This window comes from Oncorhynchus nerka, linkage group LG11 (genome assembly GCF_034236695.1).
Source record: "Oncorhynchus nerka isolate Pitt River linkage group LG11, Oner_Uvic_2.0, whole genome shotgun sequence".
NCBI classification, from domain to species: Eukaryota; Metazoa; Chordata; class Actinopteri; order Salmoniformes; family Salmonidae; genus Oncorhynchus; species Oncorhynchus nerka.
The window spans coordinates 59,021,713-59,049,202 of record NC_088406.1 but is presented as its reverse complement, the minus strand read 5'-3'; the positions used below and the strand labels follow the sequence as shown (position 1 = coordinate 59,049,202).

The 27,490-nt window shown below is 43.4% G+C and overlaps 1 protein-coding gene across 2 annotated transcripts; it reads right to left on the bottom strand.

Moving 5' to 3' along the window:
* mnd1 (meiotic nuclear divisions 1 homolog (S. cerevisiae)) lies at positions 1-26,059 on the bottom strand. 2 transcript variants are annotated; one of them, XM_029673448.2, is made up of 8 exons: positions 25,706-26,058; positions 24,809-24,874; positions 23,221-23,278; positions 20,728-20,876; positions 18,433-18,507; positions 16,333-16,447; positions 2,122-2,166; positions 1-1,024 (listed from the first exon to the last, which is right to left on the bottom strand). In XM_029673448.2, exons 1-8 carry the CDS (start codon positions 25,706-25,708, stop codon positions 918-920), a joined length of 618 nt encoding a protein of 205 aa, XP_029529308.1. In that variant the 5' UTR covers positions 25,709-26,058; the 3' UTR covers positions 1-917. The 2 variants fall into 2 exon arrangements, with proteins under 2 accessions (XP_029529308.1, XP_029529309.1); XM_029673449.2 differs by lacking the exon at positions 2,122-2,166 and having other exon boundaries at positions 25,706-26,059.
* Between the last annotated feature and the right edge of the window lie 1,431 nt (positions 26,060-27,490).

Sequence of the window (27,490 nt, the reverse complement as noted above, 5' to 3'; positions counted from 1 at the left end):
TAAGATAAAACATAACACTAAGACTTTATTGAAATGTTACCATTCAAATGGATCATCCATTATGTTTTCAACAACAAAACCTGAACACCTCAGTCTAGACTCTGCAGAATCACAAGACCATAAAGCACATTTACAGGGAGTTAATTTATGGGGCTTCTAAATGTTGTGAATTCTAAACATATCCCCACTGTACAGCCAGCCCCTTCAACGATATTTCAGTGGCTCTTCCATTTGTGTTTTGGTGCTCCTTGCGTCACTCTCCACACCACTGCATTGTCAATCACCAAGCACCCTTTGTCCACAACGACCCTCTCCCTCTTGATTTAAACATGAGATAAGGCAAGTTCAGTCAGTCCTGGTGCCACATGCTTCTTTTGTCAAAGTAAATTATGAAAAGAGAGATAAGGGACATGGGGGGGTGGGGGGGAGCAAAAACAACATGAGTGGCTGTATTCATTTACATCTGTTTAAATCAGGTAAGATTAGATTTTTAACATTGCATGGGTGTTTGATGTGCTGTCTCTTTTTCTGTGTGTGTGTGTGGGGGGGGGGGGGGGTTGAAGTGCTGGACACAGCTAATTTCCGTCAACGACTCTGGGCTCTCGATTTTCATGCAAACAGGTGTCCCAAAAGTAGCCCCCCCACCACCACCACCACGACGGAACAGCCCAAAGGTTAGCACAGCGCCTTCTCAGGTTCCACATAAGCAGCATTTGCACCTGCAAGGGCCTTGAGCGAATGCCAAAATTGCAGCTGCTCCGAGTCAACTACGGAAAACATAAGGCTGTTTTTTTGGGGGGCTTGCCTGAGTGGTCTTAGTGTTCTTTCAACATAAAGTAACATGTTTGACTTGCATTGTGTGCAATGGAGGTCACTCATTTAACAAAAACAATGAATTAAAATGACAGATTGTGCAGTCAGTCCATGTAATCAAAATCTTCAGGTATCCCGAAGGCTTTATCGATGCGTCCGTCGTCGAAACCAAACTTCCTCTTGGCCCACGACTTGATGGCAAAGACGTTATCTGCGGACAAAAATACAATGATTAGAAAACTACTTTATTAACAAGTGATATTTCTCACTGATCCCATTCATTCAAAACTGACTGTGAAATGAATTATTTGACAAATAGTGAAATTAGACCAATGGGATCAGCGCATATTGGTGTGTTCTCACTTTGATGCATCGCATTATCATTCATCAAACAGATCAACAACAAATATAACTTAGAATGGTTTAAATTTGACATGACCTCAATGTTGCCAAATGGAGATTTGTTGTGAGTAAATGTTGATCCTATATGAGAAGGTTAGCAGAGCACTTTCCCTCCCTGGGCTCCGCAGGATCAATGGATAGTTCTAATTGCACTTTTAAGTTCACTTGTCGGGCTTAACAATAAACCCAGGCCGGATAACTTTCAAATCGCTAACGTCATGTAATGACACTGTATTTACAGAGTGGGTGGTGGTGTGAACCCTGGGGTGTGTGTGTGCATGCAAGGCTGTGTGTGATAGTGAGAGGGAAAGTGTGTGTGTGGTGTGTATGCATACATACACACATACATATATGTTTGTTCACCCAGTGTGAAAGGGTCGTAGATTAAGGGGAGTTATCCACTGCAACACGATAGCTAGTATGTAAACACTAACCCTGCTCCTCACTACACACCACCTAGCAGGCCCTAACTCCCTGTAGTGCCTCCCCATGATCATAATCACCCTGAGGTCACTGGTTGCGCCAGGTTACCGCCGGGTTCACGTAGTGCACACAATGGGGAGTGCTTAGCGCTGCAGTTAGTTAGTAGGTACTTTGGGTTTTCAGAACCTTCAGGTGTTGTTTTCTGTGATGGCAAACAAGACCTTTGTCATCACAGAATGGGATTCCCAGAGAAACGCCCCTTTAACATTTTTTTCCGAAATGACAAAAAAAAGAAAAGTCTGGGGAAGAAAACTTGTGCGTTTGTCTGGATTTCTTGTGTGTGTTTTGAGTGAAAATGGCCAGTAAAAGTTGAGGCTTTTGCCTCCACCACGTTGACTCATCCCACCCAGTGCAATGTCCATACAGTCTAGCAATCTGTTCATGTTGTGCATGTTAGTCAGGTTAGTCTTTCAGTTGATTTACCTGTCCATCTGGACACTGCCTCTTTAGCTGTGACATTGGACTTTCCTGCAAGACACAAACCTACCATCAACACATAGATACTGTACTTATGCAAAAGTCTGCCATGTTGGACAAAGACCATAAACAAATCAGACATTGAGGGAAGGTATCCCTGACCCAGTGCCTACTTTTGAAAAAAGCCCTTTCTAGACATTTGCCATTGAGCATGCATTTTAGTCCAGGAGTAATCTGGGTTTGGGAAACCAGACGATGCATTTAGTAGAAAACTCTGACATATCACTTGACTAGAGGAAACAAAGGGTACGTTTATACACTACTACACAAACCAGTTTTACTTGAATTGGAGTCGAGCCCTTTGGCTGAACAGTATATTATGCGGGGGAGTGCGTTTCTTTTTCCTATGCTCTGACCAGAGAAATCCCTCCCGCAGTCCGACTCCCCAGCCGTGACGCCGCTTCCAAGCTAATCCATCACCTCGAGCGCACACCAACCACTTTCAATTCCAAAGTGAGAGTTACCCTGTGTGCCCCATCCATTACAGCCCTTTGTGAATAGCCGTGGCTCGGGGGGAGATGGCAGATCAATCTGCTATGTCAGTGTAACATGCTACCCAGCCTAGCCCCGAAGAAAGATTGCAGCACTGGGGATCCAATTTCTTGGCAGAGGGGCACAGGAGCGCCAGCCAAGGGGAGAGCTGGACCACATAAGCTTGGCCAAAGCCGCATTGTTCGCTGGAAGCCAAGAAACACCTCCGTCTCCAGGGAAAAGATGCCCTCGAAGGAGCCGTTCCTGGATCAGATTTGACACAGGTGATGATATGATGAGTGGTTATTAGAAGAGAAAGGAAATCTTGCTTTGGATCAGCAAGTTGAGGCAGGGGGTAACGTGACTTGTACCTATTGCTGTAGAAACGAATGCAACAGCCATCTGAAATAAATCTAAATGTTATTTCTATGGCCTGTTGTTTTGGTTTCTCACGCAAGTCACATGCCTATGTCCCCAAAGAACAAGAACTCAATATGGCTCAATCAGGAAAAAGGACAGAGCTATATCGTTTCACTCTCTTTAACTACAACTAATTAACCAAACCCATTGAGACCAAAGAATACATACAGTAACTATGTCCAAGTCAACGTACTTACACAGGTTTAATCAAAAGGCTGTGTGGGAAATGGTCAAATGAGTAACAATAAGTGAGTCTTCTCATGTAAGAGAGGAAACTAAAACGAAAACGGGTTATGGGGAACAAACTTGACAACATGTCAGAGGCCGCACTTTGAATTGCAAATTTCATTTCCCCTCTTTTGCTTGCTCAACTAGATTTCAATGGCAACTCAAATTTACAAGAAAAGGTTGTATGTGCAAAGAAATAAAAGTGAGCATAAAATGCTCAAGTGTTCAAGTAAGCATAAATGTTTAATGTAAGTAAGCATAAGTCAAGGTTTATGTCCACACAAATTACGAACAGATTTGACGCTGGTCTAGAAAAACAAAAACATCTGACTTAAGCAATCCTATTGAAGCTGAAAGACCAGGGCCAACTTTATCTGAAATCTATTCTTTACAAAGCACCACGCTATCATAGCACAAAGACACCAAGCAAAGCGCTTATGTCAGTCTTAACACTAAACCCTGAACTTATAACAAAGATTAAACGTCCATAGCGGAATTACAGTATATCCATAGCGCCTGTGTGTGTAAATGTTGTTCCTGGCAATAACGGCAAGAGTTGCTGTGCTTTGGAAGGGAGTTCCGTTTAGCGATCCTTGATTTCTCTGATGCTGGTAAAAGGATAGCAAGTTAAGACAAGCAGCGGTGTAGATCAATTAAAAACTGCTGGAGCTAGTCCAGCTTTAAACAACTCTTAATTCAGGTTATAAGTGTATATGAGCGTGTCGACTGATACAGGTTTTTAAAGTAATCTGCTCCGAGTTTCACCTACACTGAACACAAATATTGAATGCAGCCATTTCAAAGATTTGAATGAGTTACAGTTCATATAAGTCAATTGAAATGAATAAATTAGGCTCTAACCTATGGATTTCACATGCCTGGGAATACAGATATGCATCTGTTGGTCAGAGATAAAATAAAAAGTAGGGGTGTGGATCAGAAAACCAGTCAGTATCTGCACGTAGGTGAGCTTCCTGAGACGATTTCTGACCCTTTATGCAGAAATTCTTCGGTTGCGCAAACCCACAGTTTCATCAGCTATCCGGGTGGCTGGTCCCAGACGATCCCCCAGGTGAAGAAGTCGCATGTGAAGGCCCTGGGCTGGCGTGGTTACATGTGGTTTGCGGCTGTGAGGCCAGTTGGACGTACTGCCAAATTCTCTCAAGCAACGTTGGAGGTGGCTTAAGGTAGAGAAATTAACAAAATGATCTGGCAACAGCTCTGGTGGACATTCCTGCAGTCAGCATGCCAATTGCATGCTCCCTCAAAACTTGAGATATCTGTGGCATTGTGTTGTGACAAAGATCCACATTTTAAGAGTAGCCTTTTCTTGTCCCCAGCACAAGGTGTGACCTGTGTAGTGATCCTGCTGTTTAAATCAGCTTCAGGTGGATGGAATATCTTAGTAACAGATAAATGCTTATTAACAGAGATGTAAACAAATTTGCGCATGAAATTTGAAATAAGGTTTTTGTACATATGTAAAATGTCTGGGATTTTTTATTTCAGCTCATGAAACATGGGACCAACACTTCACGTTGCGTGTGTATTTTTGTTCATTATAATAAAAGTAAACTCATACAGTGCTTTTCTGAGTTATGTTACCTTTGACAGCAAAGGTAACAGTTTCTTTTTTAAACCCTATTTGGGTCTATTGAAGAACCACATGTTAGATAGAAGTTTTGGACTCCCAAGTGGTGCAGCGGTCTAAGGCACTGCATCTCAGTGCTCGAGGCATCACTACAGACCCTGGTTTGATCCCAGGCTGTATCACAACCGGCGTGATCGGGAATCCCAAAGGGCGGCGCACAATTGGCTGAGCGTTGTCCGGGTCAGAGGGATTGGCCGGGGTAGGCCGTCATTGTAAAATAAGAATATGTTCTTAACTGACTTGCCGAGTGAAATAAAAAAAATGTAATAAAAGTTAGACGTCTCACTCTGGCAGTTAAACTGTGTACATAATTAGTGTATTTTTTGCCATCCTTTTCAATAATGTGAATGTGCTAGGCCCACTCCTCAACCGCTTTTTAGGCAGAACAATCTGGCCACCTCAACTTCAAATAACTATGCTACAGCCAGTCACATATATAGACTCATCTCTCTTCCTGGTATGACAGGAGGTCCCCAACCGAGTCCCTAGCTAAACAGAACTGTCACATTCACATGGCAGAGACATGTACTAGACAGCAGTAAAGACATTCTGGTTGAATCGGAAGGACATAGGTAGTACATAGATACTCTGAGAGGTCTCAATCTCCATGACAACAAAAGACAGCATTGACGGGGGTGAGGCAGAGGAGAGTAAATATGAATATATACAGAAGCAGCTTGTTAATGTCTACAGACGTGCAGGCGCCCTCAGGGGTCATGATCCCAGCACTGAGACAAAGGGCAACACCCCAGAGAGCCGAGCAGGAGATCAGCACTCCAGACCGTCCAGAGTCGCTGCAGTGTGTCTGGGGCTGTTGTTCTTCTGGCTGAGATCATAGGCCTGAGTGTCCACTATAATAAAGTGATTGTCAGTCTACAAGAAAAGCTCTCTGGGCTAGAGAAACTGGGATTGAGACATTTTAGCTCCAGTTTGTACATTCATCTCTACCGAGACTATATCCTGGGAGGAAAGCAGACCTGGTGATCATAAACATTGGCGGATGACACAACTCTGTCTACAGGGTACTCGTCAAGAGGAGAACCTGAGTTTTCAGGGCAAGGATGAAGACTATGCAGAGTGATGGACCCATTTCTCTACCCGAGAGGAGAATGCAGTGAATTGTACTTCTGGATCTGTGAGATGGTAGCCAGCCCATACACAAAAGTTATAAGTTGGCTTCTCAAAACAGGAAGGCATCCATGCCAGTGGCTAACTCCTAACTCAAAGCAGACTCAAAGCAGAACCAAGCCAGCAATGTATGGCTCAGCTGCATTTCTTAACTGCATTGAGTGCGGTTAATGTTTTCCTAATGGTTTTGTATGGATGTCTTATCAATGTCAATTGAAGTACTTTATTTCCTTTTAATGTTTGAATTGTACCCCTTGACTGAATACTTAACATGTTAAAAATAAACTAAATAAATTCAGTTTAACCCATAGTTGTATCAAGATCTCTTGAAAGCAAATCTAATAGCTGGTGCTGCAGCTACTCAAGCTTTAAGAAGGGAAATGCAGGTAAAAATGGACATAAGCTTGGTGACTGTACAGGCTTTTCAAATACTCGTACTGATGGAGGCCGCCTCAAGTTGACAATAACCGTGTTACAGCCAGTCACATATTTGAGACTTTCTCTTCCTGGTACAACACAGGAAGTCCCTAACCGCACAGTTCCATCACACATTCAGATCAGAGACATGTATTAAAAGAGCAGTAGACATTTTGGTTGAATCAGCCAGACATCGGTAGTACATGGAGATGTCAGAGTATCTATGACAACAAAAGACAGCATTGACAGTGGTGAGGCAGAGGAGCGTAAATAGCTACAGCAACATCTTGTCAATACTTACAGCAGTGCAGGCAGGCCTTGACCCCAGCACTGAGACAGAGGGAAACACCCCAAGGAGACAACCAGTATCTCGTTTCGGAGAACTCAGTGAAAAGAGCTGCTGCAGTGTGTATGGAGTTGCTATGTATACTTCTACTGGCTGGGATCACAGGCATGCATGTCCACTATAATGGAATGATTTTTGGGTGAGTGTTTTTAGAAACCACTGCTCTGCTGAGAAAGACCAGTTAAGGGCTCTGCGCTAGTGCAAAATTCTCAAAGGGAATGGAGATATTTCAGTTTCAGTTTCTACTGCCTCTCATGATAGTCAGGGTAGTGTTTATCCTAAATCCTGGGAGGTGTGCAGACTGAACCGTCTAAGAAGAGGAGCAGACCTTGTGACCATAAACAGCAGAGAGGAATAGGCATTTATCTATTAATTCATCGACAAGGGATTCTGGATTGGTCTAACTGACCGAGATGAAGGAGGGACCTGGCAACGGGTTTACAGCACCCCACTGACCACAGCAAGGGGAGCCTAACAGCTATCAGGGCAAGGAAAAGGACTGTGTGGAGCGAAGGACTTTTATTTCTGCCCCAGAGGAGAGCTGGCATAATACACAATGCAGTGAAATGCGCCCTTGGATCTGAGAAAGTAGCATATCAATAACTGAAACTCCAAACCCCTCATTGCTAAGGGGCCAACTGCTAAGTCAAAGCAGGCTCACATGTACATTTCGGTTTGAAGTACCGCCATTTACTTTCAACACATCCATTGGAGACACTGTATTGCTGAATTTAAAGGATCTGTTCAATGTTTGAGTTTTCAAAGATAAAATGACCTAACACTGCTGGGGTACTTACAGTGCCTTCAGAAAGTATTCATACCCCATGACTTATACCACATTTTGTTGTGTTACAGCCTGAATAAAAATAGATGAAATAGATTTTGTAGAATAATCTTTGAGTCATCTGTAATTACAGCTTTGAGTCATCTTGGGTATGTCTGTCAGCTTGGCACATCTGGATTTGGTGATTTTCTCCCATTCTTCCTTGCAGAATTTCTCAAACTCTGTTAAGTTAGATGGGGAGCGGCAGGGGAACAACAATCAAGTATTTCCACAGATTTTCAATGCGATTCGAGTCTGGGCTTTGGCTTGACCGCTGAAGGACTTTCATATTCTTGTTCTGAAGCCATTCCAGCGTGGCTTTGGCTGTATGCTTGGGGTCATTGTCCAGTTGGAATGGAAATCTTCACCCCCCCCCCAGTGTAAGGTCGTTTGCACTCTGAAGCAGGTTCTCATCAAGGATTTGCCTGCGTTTGGCTCCATTCATTGTTCCCTCTATCCTTACCAGTCTCCCAGTCCCTGCCGCTGAAAAGCATCCCCGTAGCATGATGCTGCCACCACCATGCTTCACGGTAGGGATGGTGTTAGACGGGTGTTGAGCTGTGCCTGGTTTTCTCCAGACATAGCGCTTCGCATTCAAGCCAAGGAGTGACTTTGTCTCATCAGCCCACAATCTTTTGCCTAATGACCGGTCTTTCACATGCCTTTTTGCAAACTCCAGGCATGCCGTCATGTGCCTTTTTCTCAGGAGTGGCTTCCGTTTGGCCACTCCCCCATAAAGTCCAGATTGGTGAAGTGCTTTAGATTGTTGTCCTTCTGGCAGGTTCTCCCTTCTCAGCCAAGGAACTCGGTAGTTCTGTCAAGAGTGGTCACTGTGTTCTTGGTCACCTCCCTGACCAAGGTTCTTCTTGCCCATTTGCTCAGTTTTGCTCAGAGGGCCAGGTGTACTCCAATCAAATTGTAGTGACATCTCAAAGATGATCAAATTAAATTGGATGCACCTGAGCTCAATTTGTAGTGTCATCGCAAAGGGGTGTGAACACTTATGCAAATGAGATGTATTTAATAGATTTTCTAACATTTCTAAAAACTGGAAACTGTTACTTTCCGTAACACTGGTGGTTTCCTCAATCAACGTCAACAGTCAAGTGAGTCAGCTACTCCCAAGTCGTCTCCCCACTTAAGAGATGATAACAAAACTACTGGTCATTAAAATACTAAGGCACATATGGGAGTAAAATGGTCACACTGGAGAGCCCTGAAAGTGAGGTAACTTTCTATTAGGAAGTCACAGGGATATTGGAATATGATTGAACAAAATATGAGCTTTTAAGAATGAGTTTCAGTCATTTTGAACATTTGCTTAAAAATGTGGGGAAATAAAAAATAAAAAATGTTTTGCTATTGTTTTCAAAAAGGTCAAAGCTATTTTTTGCAATAAAATTAGAGAGAGAACCATGCAAGTGCAGATGTTTTTTTGTTGTTGTTGGGGTAACTCAGTGGCATAAGTAGTGGAGATATCCAAGTATCTATGACACCACTGACAGTGGTGAGGCATAGGAAAAGATGATGGATCTCCATGTTAATACAGAGACCCTCAGGGGTCATGGTCCTGGCATCAAGGAGCCAACCAAGAGATCAGATGCAAGATGAGAGAGATGATCTTCAGCTCTATGTGCAAGAGCAATATTCTGGATGGAGCCATTTCAGCTGCAGTGTGTACTACATCTCTACTGAGAATAAATCCAGTGGGCAAAGCCTACAAGACTGTCTAAAGGAGAGGAGCATGCCTAGTGATCGTAAACAGCAGGTATTTATGCATGAATGAATTGACAAGGAATTGGCCTGACGGACAGACACAAAGAAGTGATGTAGAAATAAGTGGACAGCTTCCCACTGACCACAGGGCGCAAGGGGAACCTAACAGTTATCAAAGCAAGGATGAGGACTGTGCAGAGATGGAATTATTTTTGGAGAGTTGGCATGATACACAATGCAGGAAATCTGTGCGAAAGTAGCCTGCACATAACTCAAACAGCAAGCTTCTCCAAATACGAGGATTTAAGTGCTAGGGGCTAATTGTTAACTCAAAGCAAACTCACCTGTAGGAGCCAACACAGCGAAGTTTAGCTCAGCTGCATAATATTTACAGTACAGAATAAATGTTTCATGTTTTTTTACCCTGTGGTTTTATATTATACAAATGTCCACTGAGGTTTGTAGTCTATTTGCTTTTAATGTTTTACTTGTATCCCTTGACTGGAGTCCTTCAATGTAAAAATGGGATTAATGAATTCAGTTCAACTCCGTTGTATCAAGTGTCAAAATCTCTTGATAGCAAGTCTAATAGTAGGTCCTTAAATTAACCCCTATGCCCACAGCCTTCTGCTAGACCAGAACCTGACTCTCTAGGGTTGCCTGGTCTTAACACACTGCAGGCTGAATCCACACCCCATTTGAACCTAGACACAACACGGTGTCCTGTAACCTCACGAGAACCACTAGCAGCTTTGGAAATACAATTAGCGTTTCATTGGGTACACTGAGACAATTATCTGAAAATGTACGCAGGGATAAATGCCCAGCCTTGCGGAGCCCCTCCGGGCAACGAGACAGCTGCGAGGGGGGGGGGAGACAGAGAGACGGTGGTGAAAGAGAGAAGGGTGACGCAGTAGGGGCGGAGGTGGAGTCCTCCTTGGCATCCGCCTGCGCCGGGGATTTCGTTTCGCACCGCCGACAATGGTCACCAGAATCAATCAGTTCCCGAAGGACATGTGGGTAAACCCGCTAGCGGGGGGCACTAGAATAGGGGAGGTCCCGCTTATTCTGTCTCCCTCCCTCCATCAATCAATCTGGGGAATCTAGGAGTGCCGTGCGTCTGTAGGATTTGGATCGCGTTATTCGACTTTCACGCCTCATCATTCAGACTTAAGCAGAACACACACAGGGTGAGGGTTTGACATTTCGCCATGGACTCGTCTTTCAGCGCTCATGGGACGGGCTGTGGGGGCTACGGTGGGGAGGAGCGGTCGGCATCCACTTTCACCAGGGAGCCACATTAGACGGGCCACAATTAGAAACCAATTCCAGTCCCGTTTGGGGGGGGGGGGTTCAGATACCAGTCAAGACAAATAAGTGATGGGGGATACCTTCAGTGGTTGCAATGCACATTTACATTTACATTTACATTTAAGTCATTTAGCAGACGCTCTTATCCAGAGCGACTTACAAATTGGTGCTTTCACCTTATGACATCCAGTGGAACAGCCACTTTACAATAGTGCATCTAGGTCTTTTAAGGGGGAGGGGAGAAGGATTACTTTATCCTATCCTAGGTATTCCTTAAAGAGGTGGGGTTTCAGGTGTCTCCGGAAGGTGGTGATTGACTCCGCTGTCCTGGCGTCGTGAGGGAGTTTGTTCCACCATAGGGAGGCCAGAGCAGCGAACAGTTTTGACTGGGCTGAGCGGGAACTGTACTTCCTCAGTGGTAGGGAGGCGAGCAGGCCAGAGGTGGATGAACGAAGAGCACAAGAACATGCACAAGAACATGCACCTGCTCAGACATACATTCATTCTACACACATACACACACACCTGCTGCTACCAGACTCTTATTATGATTGCAAAATACTGTACAATTAACAGCTGTCCCCCAATCATGTGTAAATATTGGACTATAACTTGTGCCTTCCTGCATTACAGTGCCTACAGAAAGCATTCACACTACTTGACTTTTTCCACATTGTGTTGTATAACAGGTGAATATTTTGGGTTACTGGCCTACACACAATACCCCATAATGTCAAAGTGGAATTATGTTTTTCATAATTAAAAATGTTAAAAGTTCAAATGTCTTTGAGTCAATAAGTATTCCACCCCTTTGTTATAGAGCCCCATAGAGGAGGTGTCATAATACCTATAAAACCTAGCGGTCAAACAGGGAATAGGGGATTTTCGTGTAGGCTTAACCTGGCGTGGCATTTTGATAACCATGTAAATCTATCGGACAAGGTGACTTATCAATATATTCAGCTCTATTTACTCAGATTCTAAAATGATAATTAGCCTCAAAGTAGATGTCATGCAAGACCACAAATCCCTGCAAGCATGTCATGCAAGACCACAAATCCCTACAAGCATTTCGCTACACTCGCATTAACATCTGCTAACCATGTGTATGTGACAAATAAAATTTGATTTGATCTCTTGCCGACACCTTTGCTAACAGGTATCGTTTCAGTGGAGGCTGCTGAGGGGAGGACGGCTCAGGGAAAGCACGTTTGATACATGCCATCCATTATTATGAGCCGTCCTCCCCTCAGCAACATCCACCCTTCACATTAGTCATGTGCAGACCAGCTGGCTGTTGTGTTCTCTGACATTTTCAATCTCTCCCTAGCTCAGTCCTCTATACCCACCTACTTCAAGATGTCCGCCATCAACCCTGTGCCCAAGAAAGGGAAAGTAATTGAACTGAATGACTACCGACCAATAGCACTCACTTCAGTCATCATGAAGTGCTTTGAGAGGCTAGTCAAAGACCATATCACCTCCTCCCTCCCCGACACACTCGACCCTCTCCAATTCGCCTACCACCCTGACAGATCCTACGACGACGCAATCGCTGTTGCACTGCACACTGCCCTTACCCACCTGGACAAAAGGATTATACGTATGTGATGTGTATGTGAGGATGCTGCTCATCGACTACACTTCTGCCTTCAATACCATAGTGCCCTATAAAGCTCACAGCCCTGGGTCTGAACTCCTCCCTATGCAGCTGGGTCCTGGACTTCCTGACGGGCCGACCACAGGTGGTGAAGGTCCCCTCCTGTATCCTCTGTATACCCACAACTGCATGGGTAGTTCCAACTCCATCATCAAGTTTGCTGAAGAAACAACAGTACTAGGCCTGATCATAGACAACGAAGAGACAGACTACAGGGAGGAGGTAGGCACTCCGACAGCGTGGTGCCAGGTAAACAAAGTCTCCCTCAACGTTAGCAAAACAAAGGAGCTGATTGTGGACTTCAGGAGGAACCAGGCAAGACAAGCTCCCATCCTCATGAACGGAGCCGTCGTTGAGGCAGTCAATAACTTCAGATTCCTCGGCGTACACATCTTAGAGAAGCTGAAATGGTCTAACCCCACAGACACCATTGTGAAGAAGGCACTACAGCAACTCTTCAACCTCAGGATGCTGAAGAAATTCGGCCTGTCCCAGAGGGCCCTCACAGAGTTTGACAGGAGCAACATTGAGAGTATACTGTCAGGCTGCATCACAGCCTGGTACAGCAACTCCACCGAGAACCGAAAGGCTCTTCAGAGGGTGATACGCGCAGCCGAATGCACCATTGGGTACACACTGCCTGCTCAACAGTACAGCTACAACACCAGATGTCGCAGGAAGGCCAAGATGATCATCAGGGACCCCAACCACGTCCTTTTCTCCCTGCTTCAAATCACTCAGACACAGGCAGTACAAAAAGCTGAAAGACTGGCCAATAGTTTCTACCCTCAGCTGCTGAATAGCCACCACTAGTCAGCTACCTGGTCCCCCTCCTACTCCCCCTATGGACATTCCCCCCACATTGAATATCTCTTTGAACACGGGGAAGTTATTAATTATACTTTGATGGTGTATCAATACACCCAGTCACTACAAAGACATAGGCGTCCTTCCTAACTCAGTTGCCAGAGAGGAAGAAAACCACTCATGGATTTCACCATGAGGCCAATGGTGACTTTAAAACAATTACAGAGTTTAATGGCTGTGATAGGAGACTGAGGATAGATCAACAACATTGTAGTTAATCCACAATACTAACCTAATTGACAGAGTGAAAAGGAGGAAGAGTTTACAGAATAAAAATATTCCAAAACATGCATCCTGTTTGCAACAAGTAATACTGCAAATAAATATGGCAAAGCAATGAACTTTTCGTCCTGAGTATAAAGTGTTATGTTTGGGGCAAATCCAATAGAACACATTTCAAGAATAGTGGTGGCTACATCTTGTTATGCTTGTAATCGTTAAAGACTAGGGAGTTTTTCAGGATAAAATAAATGGAATTAAGCACAGGCAAAATCTGGTTCAGTCTGCTTTCCACCAGACATTGGAAAATGAATTCACCTTTCAGCAGGACAATAACCTAAAACACAAGGCTAAATCACTGAGGTTGTTTACCAAGAAGACAGTTACTGTTCCCGAGTGGCCGAGTTAGTTTTCACTTAAATCTGCTTGAAAATCCATGGCAAAACCTGAAAATGGATGAATAATTGTTTTAATAAATTAATGGGCATATCGTGCACAATCCAGGTGTGGAAAGCTCTTAAAGACTTACCCAAAAATACTCATAGCTGTAATCGTTGCCAAAAGGTGATTCTAACATGTATTGACTCTGGGGGTTAAATACTTATCTAATAAATATATATTATATGCGTTTTATTTTTCTTATTTCTTTTTACAAAATGTTACAATTTTTCTTTCACTTTGAGTCTTGTGTAGATCGTTGACAAAATTACAACAAAATCCATTTGAATCCCACTTTGTAACAAGATGTGGAAAAAGTCAAGGGGTCAATCAATCAAATGTATTTATAAAGCCCTTTAAACATCAGCAGATGTCAAAGTGCTGCACAGAAACCCAGCCTAAAACCCCAAACAGCAAGCAATGCAGATGTAGAAACATGGTGGCTAGGAAAACTCCCTAGAAAGGCGGGAACCTAGGAAGAAACCTAGAGAGGAACCAGGCTCTGAGGGGGGGGGGGGCAGTCCTCTTCTGGCTGTGCCGGGTAGAGATAAGAGTGCATGGTCATTAAGGCCAGATCGTTAAGGGGTGTGAATACTTTCTGAAGGCACTCATGCTAAAATGTTTATTCTATTCGACTGATTCATTCACCTTGTTCGTATTCGCATCCTTTTGTCATTGATGCATTGTGTAGAAGTAATCGACAAGTTTCGTTGGGCGGTGTATACTGTGTGTATCCCGTACATACGACTAATACAAACTTGAAACCACACACCTGCTAGGGCCTTCATTGGTACGCCTGTGCCTATTATTTTGATGTGCAGAGCAATTTCACAGGCAAAAATGGAGAGGACCCGTTCAACCCATAAAAGAACAGACTAAAAGACTTCCCTGTCGCGGTAGCCACACAGCTGTTGTAGCGGTTTACCCTTGTGAGTACATCATTGAGAAATGGGCTGTTTTACCAAGGGGACTCTGTAATGGACATGGGGCCAGCTGTTTCCCCAAGATTCTGTTCAGAGTCTGTGTGTTAAGTCACTCTGGACAGTAACGGCTTCTTCAGTGACACTAGCGGAGGCGTGGAGTGCAGTGTCGGGGCTATTAAAACGACAGCACTCTTCATGTGCTTGACAGCTCAATAGCGAGGCCTCGTAGCATCGAGGGACAGGAGAGAGGACGACAAGATAAAATCAATCACACATTTAGAGTGTCACGAGTGCAAATATACACACACACACACACACTAAAGCCACAACGATTCCTTTTTAGACTTCAAATAGTCAATCGCTTGTCGTGCCTATACCAGTTGAGAGGTGTGTAAAAATAAACAGTCTATAAACTCAGGACACGGGCAGACCGTTAAAAGCTGTTAATCCCGACCGGTTAAATTTCGTGCAGGCCCAAGAGGTCAGCCATGTTGTGTACGCAATAACAGCCATGGGCTTAGTCGGAGTTTCTACTTTAAGAGATGGGTTAAACTGAGCAAGACTTGAAACCAGAGAAGTCAAGGAGGGGAAGCATAGATTTGGAAAGGGATAGAACGGCGATTCCGATTCAAAGCCATGTTCCGTAGTGGTAGACCGACTGTGTTTGGAATGCTCTTTGCCTTTTTTTTTTTACATGCCTCACACAACTGTAAGGTGCACAAATCTGAGGGCGTCTCCACTCCATCATGAGGGGTGTCCTATTTCCTTGTGCTGGACTGGAGCCATGTTCGATCTATCGATTCTATTTCTACGCACTGGAGCAGATCCAGATTTGAGAATTAAGCATGGACTCGTAGGCTACTGGCATGGGGCTGCTTGATTGCTTTCTCCCTCTTGGACGCTGTCCAGGCCTCTCCTCAGCCTCTGGGCTTTTAATAGGAAGGCCTGATGGACAGCTGTGGATCGGCCATCTGTCCAGATGAGGCACCTGATGTTTCATTGGATTCCCTCCTTTTATTAATTCAATCCAAACTTAATTTGTATGGGGAGGTTTCAACAATGGGGAAAGTTTGAAGATATACAAAATTGGGGCAAGGTTCAAAATACAGGTAAAATGAGCTTGTGGTTAAAGCAGAAGTTATTGTTGATATGACCTATAAAATACTAAATAGCCTCTTTCTCAAGAACCAAAGGAGTACAGATAAAAGTTAACGCCTGACATGTGGAGGGACATTTTTATTTAACTATGCAGTTAAAAACTAATTCTTATTTACAATGACAGCCTACTCTGGCCAAACCCTAACTACGCTGGGCCAATTGTGTGCCGCCCTATGGGACTCCCATCACGGCCGGTTGTGATATAGCCTGGAATCGAACCAGGGTCTGTAGTGACACCTCTAGCACTGAGATGCCGTGTCTTAGACCGTTGTGCCGCTTGGGAGCCTGAGTGAGCACTTCGAGAGCACACTTCAGGGAAAAATGGTCTGATTATTGGGACGCAGCCTCCTTGTTTTAAGAGGCTGGTTACAGGGTACTCACTCATCTCCTCGATCACTTCTGGGTCACACTCCCTGTTCTTCTCCAGCTTTGACTTCAGATGACTCCTCTTCTCCCTCAGAGCCTGCAGCTCATTTAGAAGAGAGGCCCGCTCCTCCTTTATAGGTGGACACACACACGTGAAAATCCAAAGACACACACACATTACGTACACACAAACATATGCACAAGTATACACACACACCAAGTCTGCAAACACATATTCGGGCAGGGAATTGCCAGGTATCTCACGATACGATATTATCACCACACTTAGGTGCAATATGATATGTATTGCCATTCTCACGATTCTATATGTATTGCGATTCAATACTGTGATTTCATTGCAATTCGATGTTCCAAACATATTGCTCGCCATTTTGATCAGTCAGGGAAATGGAAGTGTTGGAAACTAAATTGGCTCCCCATTTAAAAAGAAGATGGAGAACCAGCTATGAAGGAAGGTGTTTTGGTGCAGGCACAGCCAACTGACGCAAATAGAATATTGCAATATTGTCAAAACAATACATTGTCAAAAATAATATCCCAAAATGTAACTATTGACCCCCTCAATCGCTAACACATACAGTGCCTAAGGAAAGTACTCAGACCCGTTGACTTTTTCCACATTTTGTTACATTACAGCCTTATTCTAAAATGGATTAAATAAAAATCCTCAGCAATCTACACACAATACCCCATAATGACAATGTAAAAACAGGTTTATAGAAATAAATATGATTAACAATACATAAGTATTCAGATCCTTTGCTATGAGACTCGAAATTGAGCTCAGGTGCAGCCTGTTTCCATTGATCATCCTTGAGATATTTCTCCAACTTGATTAGAGTCCATTTAATTGATTGGACATGATTTGGAAAGGCACACACCTGTCTATATAAAGGTCACACAGTTGACAAGGCATGTCAGAGCAAAAACCAAGCCTTGAGGGCGAAGGAATTGTCCGTAGAGCTCCAAGACAGCATTGTGTCAAGGCACAGATCTGGGGAAGGGTAACAAAACATTTCTGCAGCATTGAAGGTCCCCAAGAACACAGTGGCCTCCATCATTCTTAAATGGAAGAAGTTTGGAACCACCAAGACTCTTCCTAGAGCTGGCCACCCGGCCAAACTGAGCAATTGGGGGAGAAGGGCCTCGGTTAGGGAGGTGACCAAGAACCCCATGGTCACTGACAGAGCTCCAGAGTTCCTCTGTGGAGATCGGAGAACCTTCCAGAAGGACAACCATCTCTGCAACACCCCACCAGTAAAAACCACATGTCAGCCCGCTTGGAGTTTGCCAAATAGCACCTAAAGGACTCTCAGACCATGAGAAACAAGATTCTCTGGTCTGAAGAAAACAAGATTGAATTCTTTGAACTGAATGCCAAGCGTCACGTCTGGAGGCATGGTAGTGGCAGCATCATGCTTGGGGGGGGGATGTTTTTTTCCAGAGGCAGAGACTGGGAGACTAGTCAGGATCAAGGGAAAGATGAACGGAGCAAAGTACAGACAGATCCTTGAGATCCTGCTTCAGAGCGCTCAGGACCTCAGACTGGGGCGAAGATTCACCTTCCAACAGGACAACGACCCTAAGCACACAGCCAAGACAACGCAGGACTGGCTTCGGGACAAGTCTCTGAATGTCCTTGAGTGGCCCAGCCACAACCCAGACTTGAACATCTCTGGAGAGACCTGAAAATAGCTGTGCAGCAACGCTCCACATCATTTTTTTATTCTTAATTTATTAACAAACATTTCTAAAAACCTCTTTTTGCTTTGTCATTATGGGTTGTTGTGTGTAGATTGATGAAGGGGGGAAAAAAACAATTTAATCCATTATAGAATAAGGCTGTAACGTAAATGTGGAAAAAGTCAAAGGGTCTGAATAATTTTCCAAATGCACTGTATATGCAGCACACACACCTACCCCTCTCACTGGTGTGGATTCTAGTCCTTTAACTTACAATATGAAAACAAATCACTCATCATTAACAAATTCATAAGTCTTAATGTATGACACTCAATTTCAGTGATGAAATGAAGGATAATAAAACAGCCTTCTTTCCCTTTAAGGTTGGCATGTGCGCATAAATGTACTTACTGTATCTTCACGTCCTACTTTTGCTTTGTCGACAGCCTGCTGCAGAGACATCTTCCTTTGTTTCGCCTCGGTATGCTATGGCGAGAAAGGAGATCTTGAATGAACACAATTTAACAACATATTTCATTTTCACATCAATGTTGTGTTTTGTGGGCTTCAACTTGACACATGTAACTACTCATCACGCACATTAATATATAAATATATATATAACTAAATATCATACATGATCTAATTCTTAAATTGTGCATAGGCTAGGGCGATATACCATTTAAAATGAATATCGGAGTACTTCGAAATACCAACGGTATTATTTTCAATACCTGCGGGGGTGCGTGCTACTTATACGTAGAACTATAAGACAGCTAAGATGTGTCAAATAAATGATATCCAAGCTCAGGGCTCCAGCTATGCATTTGGTTTTCTAGCTAAGTAGCGAGATGTCAAGATCAAGCTTCTTGGTTACAGCAGTGACATTCAATGCCCTCCTGGATCAAAATACATATTACCTATATTGTTTTTTGTGTCAAAATAAATAGTGCCCCTTGTGCGCACTTCTGGTAATACCGTAAACACGGGTATGAAAACCTGGCAGCTATAATATTTGCACTGGTTAGTATTGTTACACATTGGCATGGGCTGTGTCTCTACACAGGAAACAGGGTGTCATTTGGGGCACGTTAATTGACATCTCTTTATACATAATAACTCGTATTAAAACGGTTTGTATTCAAAAGTTCAGACGGTGATAAAACAATAGTTAATGTATTAAAATACAATTTTACTAAAACTGTATAGACTACAAAACAAACAGTCCCCTTCCTTGTACTCTATTTATGGAATAAGACACGGGAGGGTTCTCATATAAATAAGTCACTGATAAAGCATCACATATTCACGCCACTGTGTTTAATTTCCAACTCGGCGGCGGCCGCATCAGTGGCACCACTGGCGACCAGAAGCGGTTTATTCACCGCAGAGTACACACCTTCACCACGTCTGGTTTGTGGCGTGGAGCTGGGTCATCACGAGGAGGAAATGCTATCGAGAGGACCACCAAGTGACACTGGCGCCTGTGACAAGCCACACCACCTTCATCGCCGCTACTGATAGCGGGTCCGCCAACCCCCCACAACTCTGCAATGAGACTATTAGGTCTTAGATGTAGGCTACTTTGGTTCTGAACCTAGAGCCTCTTGTGATCATGACCAAATAAGATACTGCGTTGAAAATGTACTCCTTACTTATTCGTTATTTTGTTGGGGATAGAGATAGCGAGAGAAAGACAGGAAAGATGGGAGAGAAGATTGTGCCAGAAGGGTGTGGGCTGGATTTCGAACACACGCCGACATGGTAGGATGTGTGTGTGCTCTGAAGACAGCGGTCTTAACAGCTCCCCTCAAACTCATCTCTAGACCTCGAAGCCAGTCTAGGTACATTTTTAATTTTGTCTTCACAGTCAATATTTTATTATTTGAAGATTTGTAAAGTACATTTTGATTAACTAATTGACATTTTGATCACATAACATGTGATCAGTAAGTCTTATCGCCTGTTTGAGTGTAGTAGTAATTCCTTTACCTCCCACTTACAATAAAAGCAAATGCTTTACTGCAAACAAGTGTGCATGCTTGATGTGCTAGCTACAGAAACCAGAGTACAGTTAACCACAGCTCTGAGAACAGAGAATGCATTTGGGATAGGAAATGCACCGGTCTCTCTGTGCGCTTGAGACTATGCAGACAAGGGCTACATCCCAAATAGCACCCTATTCTCTATGTAGTACACTACTTTTGACCAGGACACATAGGGTTATTTAGTTAAGTATATCCAATAAGGCCCTGGTCAGAAGAAGTGCACTATGTAGAGAATAGGGTACCATTTGGGACACAATCCTGGTACGTGAGGTCTATAGGCCTAAGATGTTCTGTAATAAGAACCATGTGAGTCACAGCGTGAACTCCATAAAAAGTCTAGCAAGCTGTTAAAACTGGAGGGGAGGAGAGGCCAGTAGACCTGCAGCATTAGGTTAAGGTTAGAGGTCAGATGGGGGAGTGACCGTGTACTTTGCCCTGTTGAAAACCAATATACACCCCCCCCCTGCGGTGTCAGTAGGGTTACAAAATTCCAGAAACAAAGACAGATCACACTATTGAGGGGGCAGTCCCACTCACATAGCGTTTATTGGATAGGATAAATAGAGGAAAGAAAGTTGCTGTAGCAGTGAGTTAGATTCTAACCCGTGCTGGCAGTGGCTTAGACCGCCAGACCACAATACACCCCTGTTATAATCACCTGCTTGTCCAGCTCCTCCAACCTGCACTTGCGGGCGTGCAGGGCCTTGCTGGGGAAGGCCCAGTAGTAGTTGGAGGTGCCCACTCTCTCACAGTCCACCATGTTGTCATCCACCAGACTCTGGAGAACCTCCTTCACTGACATGGGTGCTACAGACAGGAGGAGAGAGGCAAGGGCTCTTTCTCAGTTAATCTTTCCTGGGTTTGTCACATCCTCTGTCCTCACCTTCTCAAGACCCATTGGAGAAAAAAGGTCAGAGTGGAGGGACCTTGGACCATCTCCTCCAATACGACTGAAAAGGATGTGAGGAATCACAGAAAGGTGAATTCATGTAGAGCCCAGGAATGTGTTAGTGCCCTAGTTCAATTCACACTCCATAAGAAAACAACTGGATTTGTTTCAAATCGTCATATTACAGAGTAAAGCCCATTATACTAACCAGCCTCATATAGCGTCGATCTTCCAACTCTGTAGTCCAGATGTCCAGAGACCAGAATATATCTGCATCCCAAATGGCATCCTATTCCCTATATAGTGCACTACTTTAAACCAAAGCGCTAATGACCCCTGGTCAAAAGTAGTACACTAATTAAGGAATAGGGTGCCATTTGGGATGCAAACCTAGCCCACTCATCTGACACATAATCTCTTTACATTCATTACAACAATAAGGTCCGGGACTCTTCTGTGTATTCCCTCCCTCTCTTAACTGATCCCAAATCAGCCGAGAGTAATAGAGGGCTTACGAAGTTGCCCCTAGAAGTTGATTTTGTGTCAGTTTAGCATTTTCCCCACAGTGGTTAAGGATATATTGGGGGAGGGGACGCTGTTGGAGGAGGGGACGCTGGTCCTAGATCTGTACCCAGAGGAAACTTTACCTCTGAGCGTAATAGAACGTTCTTACATCTGGAACGAGGGCGGCTGGTGAAATGCGATAGTCCAACATCATGGACTGTTCTGTTCCTCTGCCGTAGCACTAATAAAGTTGATCTGGTGTGATTTGGAGCGAGTTGTGTTAAAGGGAAAGTTCAGTATTTTACAACTTAAAGTTAGATGGCTCCACATCCGGAAAGTAGTCTTATGGCCAGGAGAAACTGTAATCCATTGTTCTGTTTTCTCTAAACAGCCACTACAAACTTTAGCTATACTTAGTATACTGTGTATATGTAAAGCACTGAATTTCTACTTTAAGTACTGGGAGGATGTTGGGCAGCAGGGAGAATCAAACTAATGGGCCCTGTTCAAGCAAACTCTGAAACGAGGATTTCAGGGGCCCCATTTATCAAACATGCTTAAATTTCTCGATAGTCTGGCACATCTGGACTTGCTAGTTTCTCGTCTCTGTCTCGCTCGTTTGCCTCTCTCTCTCCCCCATCGCTCGCTCTGTCTCCTCTGGGGCCGTTTGAAAATATACAATTCCTTCAAATAATCACTGATATAACATAGCTGGATTTGTGAAAGGCAATGTAGATGAATCCTTGGTTTCGTTAATCCAATGAATTGAAATGAGTGATTAGGTCACATCAAGGAAAAGGATGGATGCATTTTCAACGTATTCAAAGAGGGCCCCCTGGTCTCACTCTCTCCCACTAGCTCCCTTTCTCCCCCTCTCATTCTCTCCCTCCTTCCCTCTCTGCTGTGTGTGATAAACTGCTGTGTATATCACACAGTCCCCCTCCTCCCACCCTGCCCCCGTAACTACATCCCGATGCCAGAGCAGGGCCTTTAAAAACATGTGATTCCAATCAGTCGCGAGCAGCCCGATCAAGTTCCCCCAAATTAATGTAACGTCCACTGTAAAAATAAAAAAAAGGAAAATAAAGTCCCTTTTGGGTGCGTACCAAAACAGCACGGCTTTGTTTCTCTATGGGACCAGCACTTAAAACATGTACTTTTCATTGAAGTTCTCTCTCTCTATATACACAGACACACTCACGCAACATGTAAAGGGTTCATTGTGTGTTCAAGCAAATGCAGTTCAGCCCATACCCAAACTTGGCCGTTTCATCTGTATCATTGCTATGAGAAGTTAGTGACTTTTGGCAGTAGTGTTGTCCCACTCCATACTACAGCCTAAATATGGGATGAATCATAGTGGTTAGGGCTAGACTCGGTTGCCAAGACAATGATGTCGGGACCATTTTACCATTATGTTGTTATGGGTGCATGAGGGCACCTTTCTGTGTTGACACAGACCGCACATTCATGGGAAGAAAATGACGCGGAACTACTTCAAGCATCCGCAGAATGCTCGGCCCAAAAACATTAACACTATTAAATTCAAGAGGGGGAAAAAAACGACCTCTGGGAATTTTAGTGGGCCGGTCTTAAAAGACTTGGGATCCATATGCCGTCACTGAGTAGAAAAGGCACCTTGGCATCGCAGGGAAATGTTTTAATTTAATGTTTTATTTATATAGAAAATAAATCACGAGTCCCGGGTTTCACTTGTAAAACGATCCATCTGGTTCGTCTCAATGAATCATTACTCACTTATTCCTTTAGTCTTGGGGGCGATTTTCTCGATGTCCTTCAGCTGAAACACCTCTTTCTGGTGAGAAAGACAAAAAAACAACTCCATACTACTATATAGTACTATATAGTAGTATATATATATATATATTTTATGTATGAGCAAGTTAGAGAGGGTGCCAAGCTGTCCTAAACTAATACTCTAGAAGCTCTACCTTTTCAACTAGGCCATAAGATAAAACACCTACAGGCCATATGCATACATTCAGTGTGTCAACATACATCTTTTCTTGAAAAAACAGTGAAAACAGACATTTATTGGTGTTGCTTCAAATCAAAGAGGGCATGGAAAACGTTATAGGATACCTAAACCGGTATAGGCCTATAACATGATCAAACATGATATGAAGTATGCTTTACACCTAGAAATGAATTCTATTTCTATGGTTTTAAACATTTAAGTGACCAGTAAGAGTGCGACAAAGAGGTTGTTTACTCAGGGAAATCCCTGCAGACTTGTCAAACTGCAGACTTCCAGTTTCTTGCCGTTATTGTTCACTGGTGAAAATGGAGTTGGTCGGTTGGGACATCTTGGTAACCCGGTTCCCGCTATTCAACCCCAGTGTGCGTCGGCGTCGCACATGGCACCCTATTCCCTATGTAGTGCGCTACTTTTGACCAGGGTCTATAGGGTTCTGGTCAAAGGTACTAAATAGGGAAAATGGTGCAATTTGGGGTACATTTTGGGTTTGGCTCAGTTTCAAAAGCCTCCGTAGAACCGATATTTCCCATGGGCAGAATTTCATGTTCAAACTAACTTTACTCTGAATCAGCAATACAGCATGTACCGTCCTGAAAACCTCTTCTACTGGTTAACCCCAGCTTAGACACCAAGTTCCCTGCCCCAACATGTCCAAGGGTGTTTCACACTAGAGGGAGAGCCTGTGTGTGTGTGTGTGTGTGTTTGAGAGATGGAGGCACGCTCAAGGTGCTGTGTTTGTTCTGTTTACTTTAGCTCAGGTGTCATAGCCAACCCTGGCATCCGCGGCAGCTTTCTAACTGCAGTGCGAAACCAGCCCCCGGTTTCACCAACTGACTCAAAACTCCCACAATCACACTACTCTCCATGGATACTCTTGGACCTTAATACACAGCTTGAAGTGAAACGGCATGTGTGTTATGAAATAGACATAAGTGTCAAATTACTAAAGGGATAGTTCAACAAAATGACATTGTTTCCTTACCCTGTAGGCCAGTTTCCCAAACTCGATCCTCGGAAACCCCAAGGGGTGCACGTTTTTTTTTTTTTTTTTTGCTGTAACACAAACAACTGATTCAAATGATCAAAGACTGAATGGTTGATTATTTGAGTTACCTGTGAAGAGCTCGGACAAAAAACTAAACGTGCACAGAGTTTGGGAAACCCTGCTGTAGTGAAGTCTATGGAGAAGATAAGGTATGACAGCAATTCCTGCTTTGGTTTTAGTTTCCCTGGCACCGTTTCCACATGCTAACATTTAATTTATTTGTGGCACAAATCCCATTCACGTTATGGGATCGATTAGCAAGGACACTAATGTTGTTTTGGTGAACTATGCCTTTAACTCACTGTCTCGAAGAAAATCTCCATCATGCGTGTCCTCTTCTCCTCATGACTGAGACCTTTTTTTTTGGACTGCAAGACAAAAATATAGAATACATAGAATAAGTCAGTCGTAAAGTGGCAATCTGTAAATGGTATATACATATTTGGACTTTCAAAATTGATTCTTGAAAGTCATTCACTGATTCTTGAAGAATTGAACATATAAATTCCTCATGAGCAGCTTAGTTCAAATGTCATAGCCCATCAGAACCCAATATAAATTGTAAAACTGTATAGCCTCAACACATGGTTAAAACTTCATCATTTCTATCTCATGGATGGTCAATCATTGCATCCGATTTGGCTATACAGCATTTACTGAGATGCTGCTTCATACTTCTTGCGCTTAGAAGAGCAGCGCTATTGTGAAGGAAGTTGTCAAGGAAGTAAGTTCGTGTTTATACTCGACCTCCCCCCAAACCTACCCGTAACCAATCATGTCAATTCAATGTGGAGGCCAGAGGTGGGGTTGACATTGCACCCCCCCCCTTTAAATGACACATAAACAATGTGCCTCTTGACATATTAGTGTAAATTAGGCTTCGCAGACTTTCGCTGAGGGGCCGTGGCAAGCTCGGAGGAGCATATGAACATAAATAAACGCCAACCCACATATAACATAACATAGTCCTAGCTAGCATATGGACGCAACACGTTTTTTTTAGCAGAGACATGCCAAGCTAGCATACATGCTAGTTCGTTTTAGCTGAGTGTGCTAAACTAGCTATAGTATATACTTCGCTAGCTACTGTAGAGTTCAGCCAAAGCTTCTTCAACTGACTATCTAGCTGAGCCAGTTAGCCCGTGTGCCATTCAAATGGAGCAAGGGTGTTGACTGTAAAAAGGGTATAACTAACTTACCATTATGCAATGTAAATAACCTACACGGACCGCGCTTATCCTTCAGTGCAAGCAATGAGTTTCCCGCGGTAGTTCAAGGGTGGTCGACAAGGGAAGGGAGGGCGGGGTATTACACTCGCCTCTCATACCCTGGCGCCGTCTGTTGGCTGTTTAGGAGAACTACACAGTCCTACACAGTACAGTCTACTAATGGTTATGATCAGAGATGTAGTGATGGGAAAAGAATGTGTCGAGTAAAACTGATTGCAGGTCGAGGTGGTAAATGTAACGTTCCCTATACTTTCAATGCATTTTTTTCTGCAAGAGGTGGGTGAACTGTTAGGCAAAAAAAAGGTGAGTAAACTGCTTTTACCCCTCCACTACCCGGTGTTTCCCATGCTCTGTCCTGCCCCCCTCCCCCGTGAACATTTAGTTTTTTTTTTTTTTTGCCGTTGCGCTACACAGCTGGTTCAAATAACCAACTCATCATCAAGCTTTGATTATTTGAATCAACTAGTGTTGTGCAAGAGCAAAAAATCTAAACGTGCACCAGGACCAAGTTTGGGTCACCCTGCACTTCACCACTTCCAATTATGTATATAAACCCTGGATTGCCATATTGGCACTCCCCAGAAGAAGCAGTCCTCAATTAAATCTTTCAAGGACAACATGTTTCAAATATTTGTATATAATGATGATGCTCATGTCTCCGCCCTAACAATGTGCCATCTCAATGGCTGAAAGGCAGGCGACAAGCTTAGGTCAAAAATGAGCCCATGGAAACGCATTGGATTTATTTGACCAATTTTGGCGAAAGGAAAACCTCTCGCTTCACTTCTTCCTCTGATGTGTTGGAAGTATTTTGTTGTTGTAGTGTGAACAATAACATTAGTATTTTCTAAGAATTAAACTTGAAAGAAAATGTGTGTCTTTTTATGTTGAGCGCTCATAATATCATTGAAAATTATGCATTATGATGTCTGCAATAAAAACATGTTTAGACATTAATAAATACATTTCTATACTTTCCAAAATGTGTTACATTTGTCTGGGAGTGGCAAGATAGAGGAACAGTGGCGTCAAAACAGCACCCCCTGTCGGTCATAATATACATAAATCATTGGTTATGACAGTACCAAAGAGGGTGGCACATCCTCTAATAGCAAAGTGTCTTTGTACCAGGGGTGTGAACGTGGAATATCATAAAGGTTCGGATTCTTCCTAATGGACAATTCCCCAGTGAGAAGATTTTACCAGAGGCTGCAAGAAAGGTCTACAGAAATAGCTTTGGAATTGATGCCTTTTTGACGACAACAACAAGTGTTTCTTAATTGAAGTTTCTCATCTACATGCCATTTATTTCTTATTCATTGAAGTGGATTCACAAAACACTTTTTTTCAGGAATGCAATACTTTATTTCTGTGCTGTACACAAAGAGGAAATAAACATCAAATTATGGAATGGTCAAACTTGAGAAAATGTTTTCACATACTGCAAGCATATTAGGGCTTTGGGAAATCTAACTTTAAATATGAATGTTCTGATACAGTGAAAGGGAATAACACTTCCGTTTTTAACAGGGTGTTATGTAAAGCTGGAATGTATGAGGTGGAAAAAAACATTCTATGTCCGCGTGTCTGACATTAACCATGTGCATGACATTCATAACACTTGGAATCAATCTTCAAAAAGTTTTACATACACATTCAGGGGGTGGAAATGGAACAACACAGTCATTTGCAATGCCACTAAAACTTACTTTCTGTACAAACATGTTTAAGTTGCATATCACACTTGCTGCATTA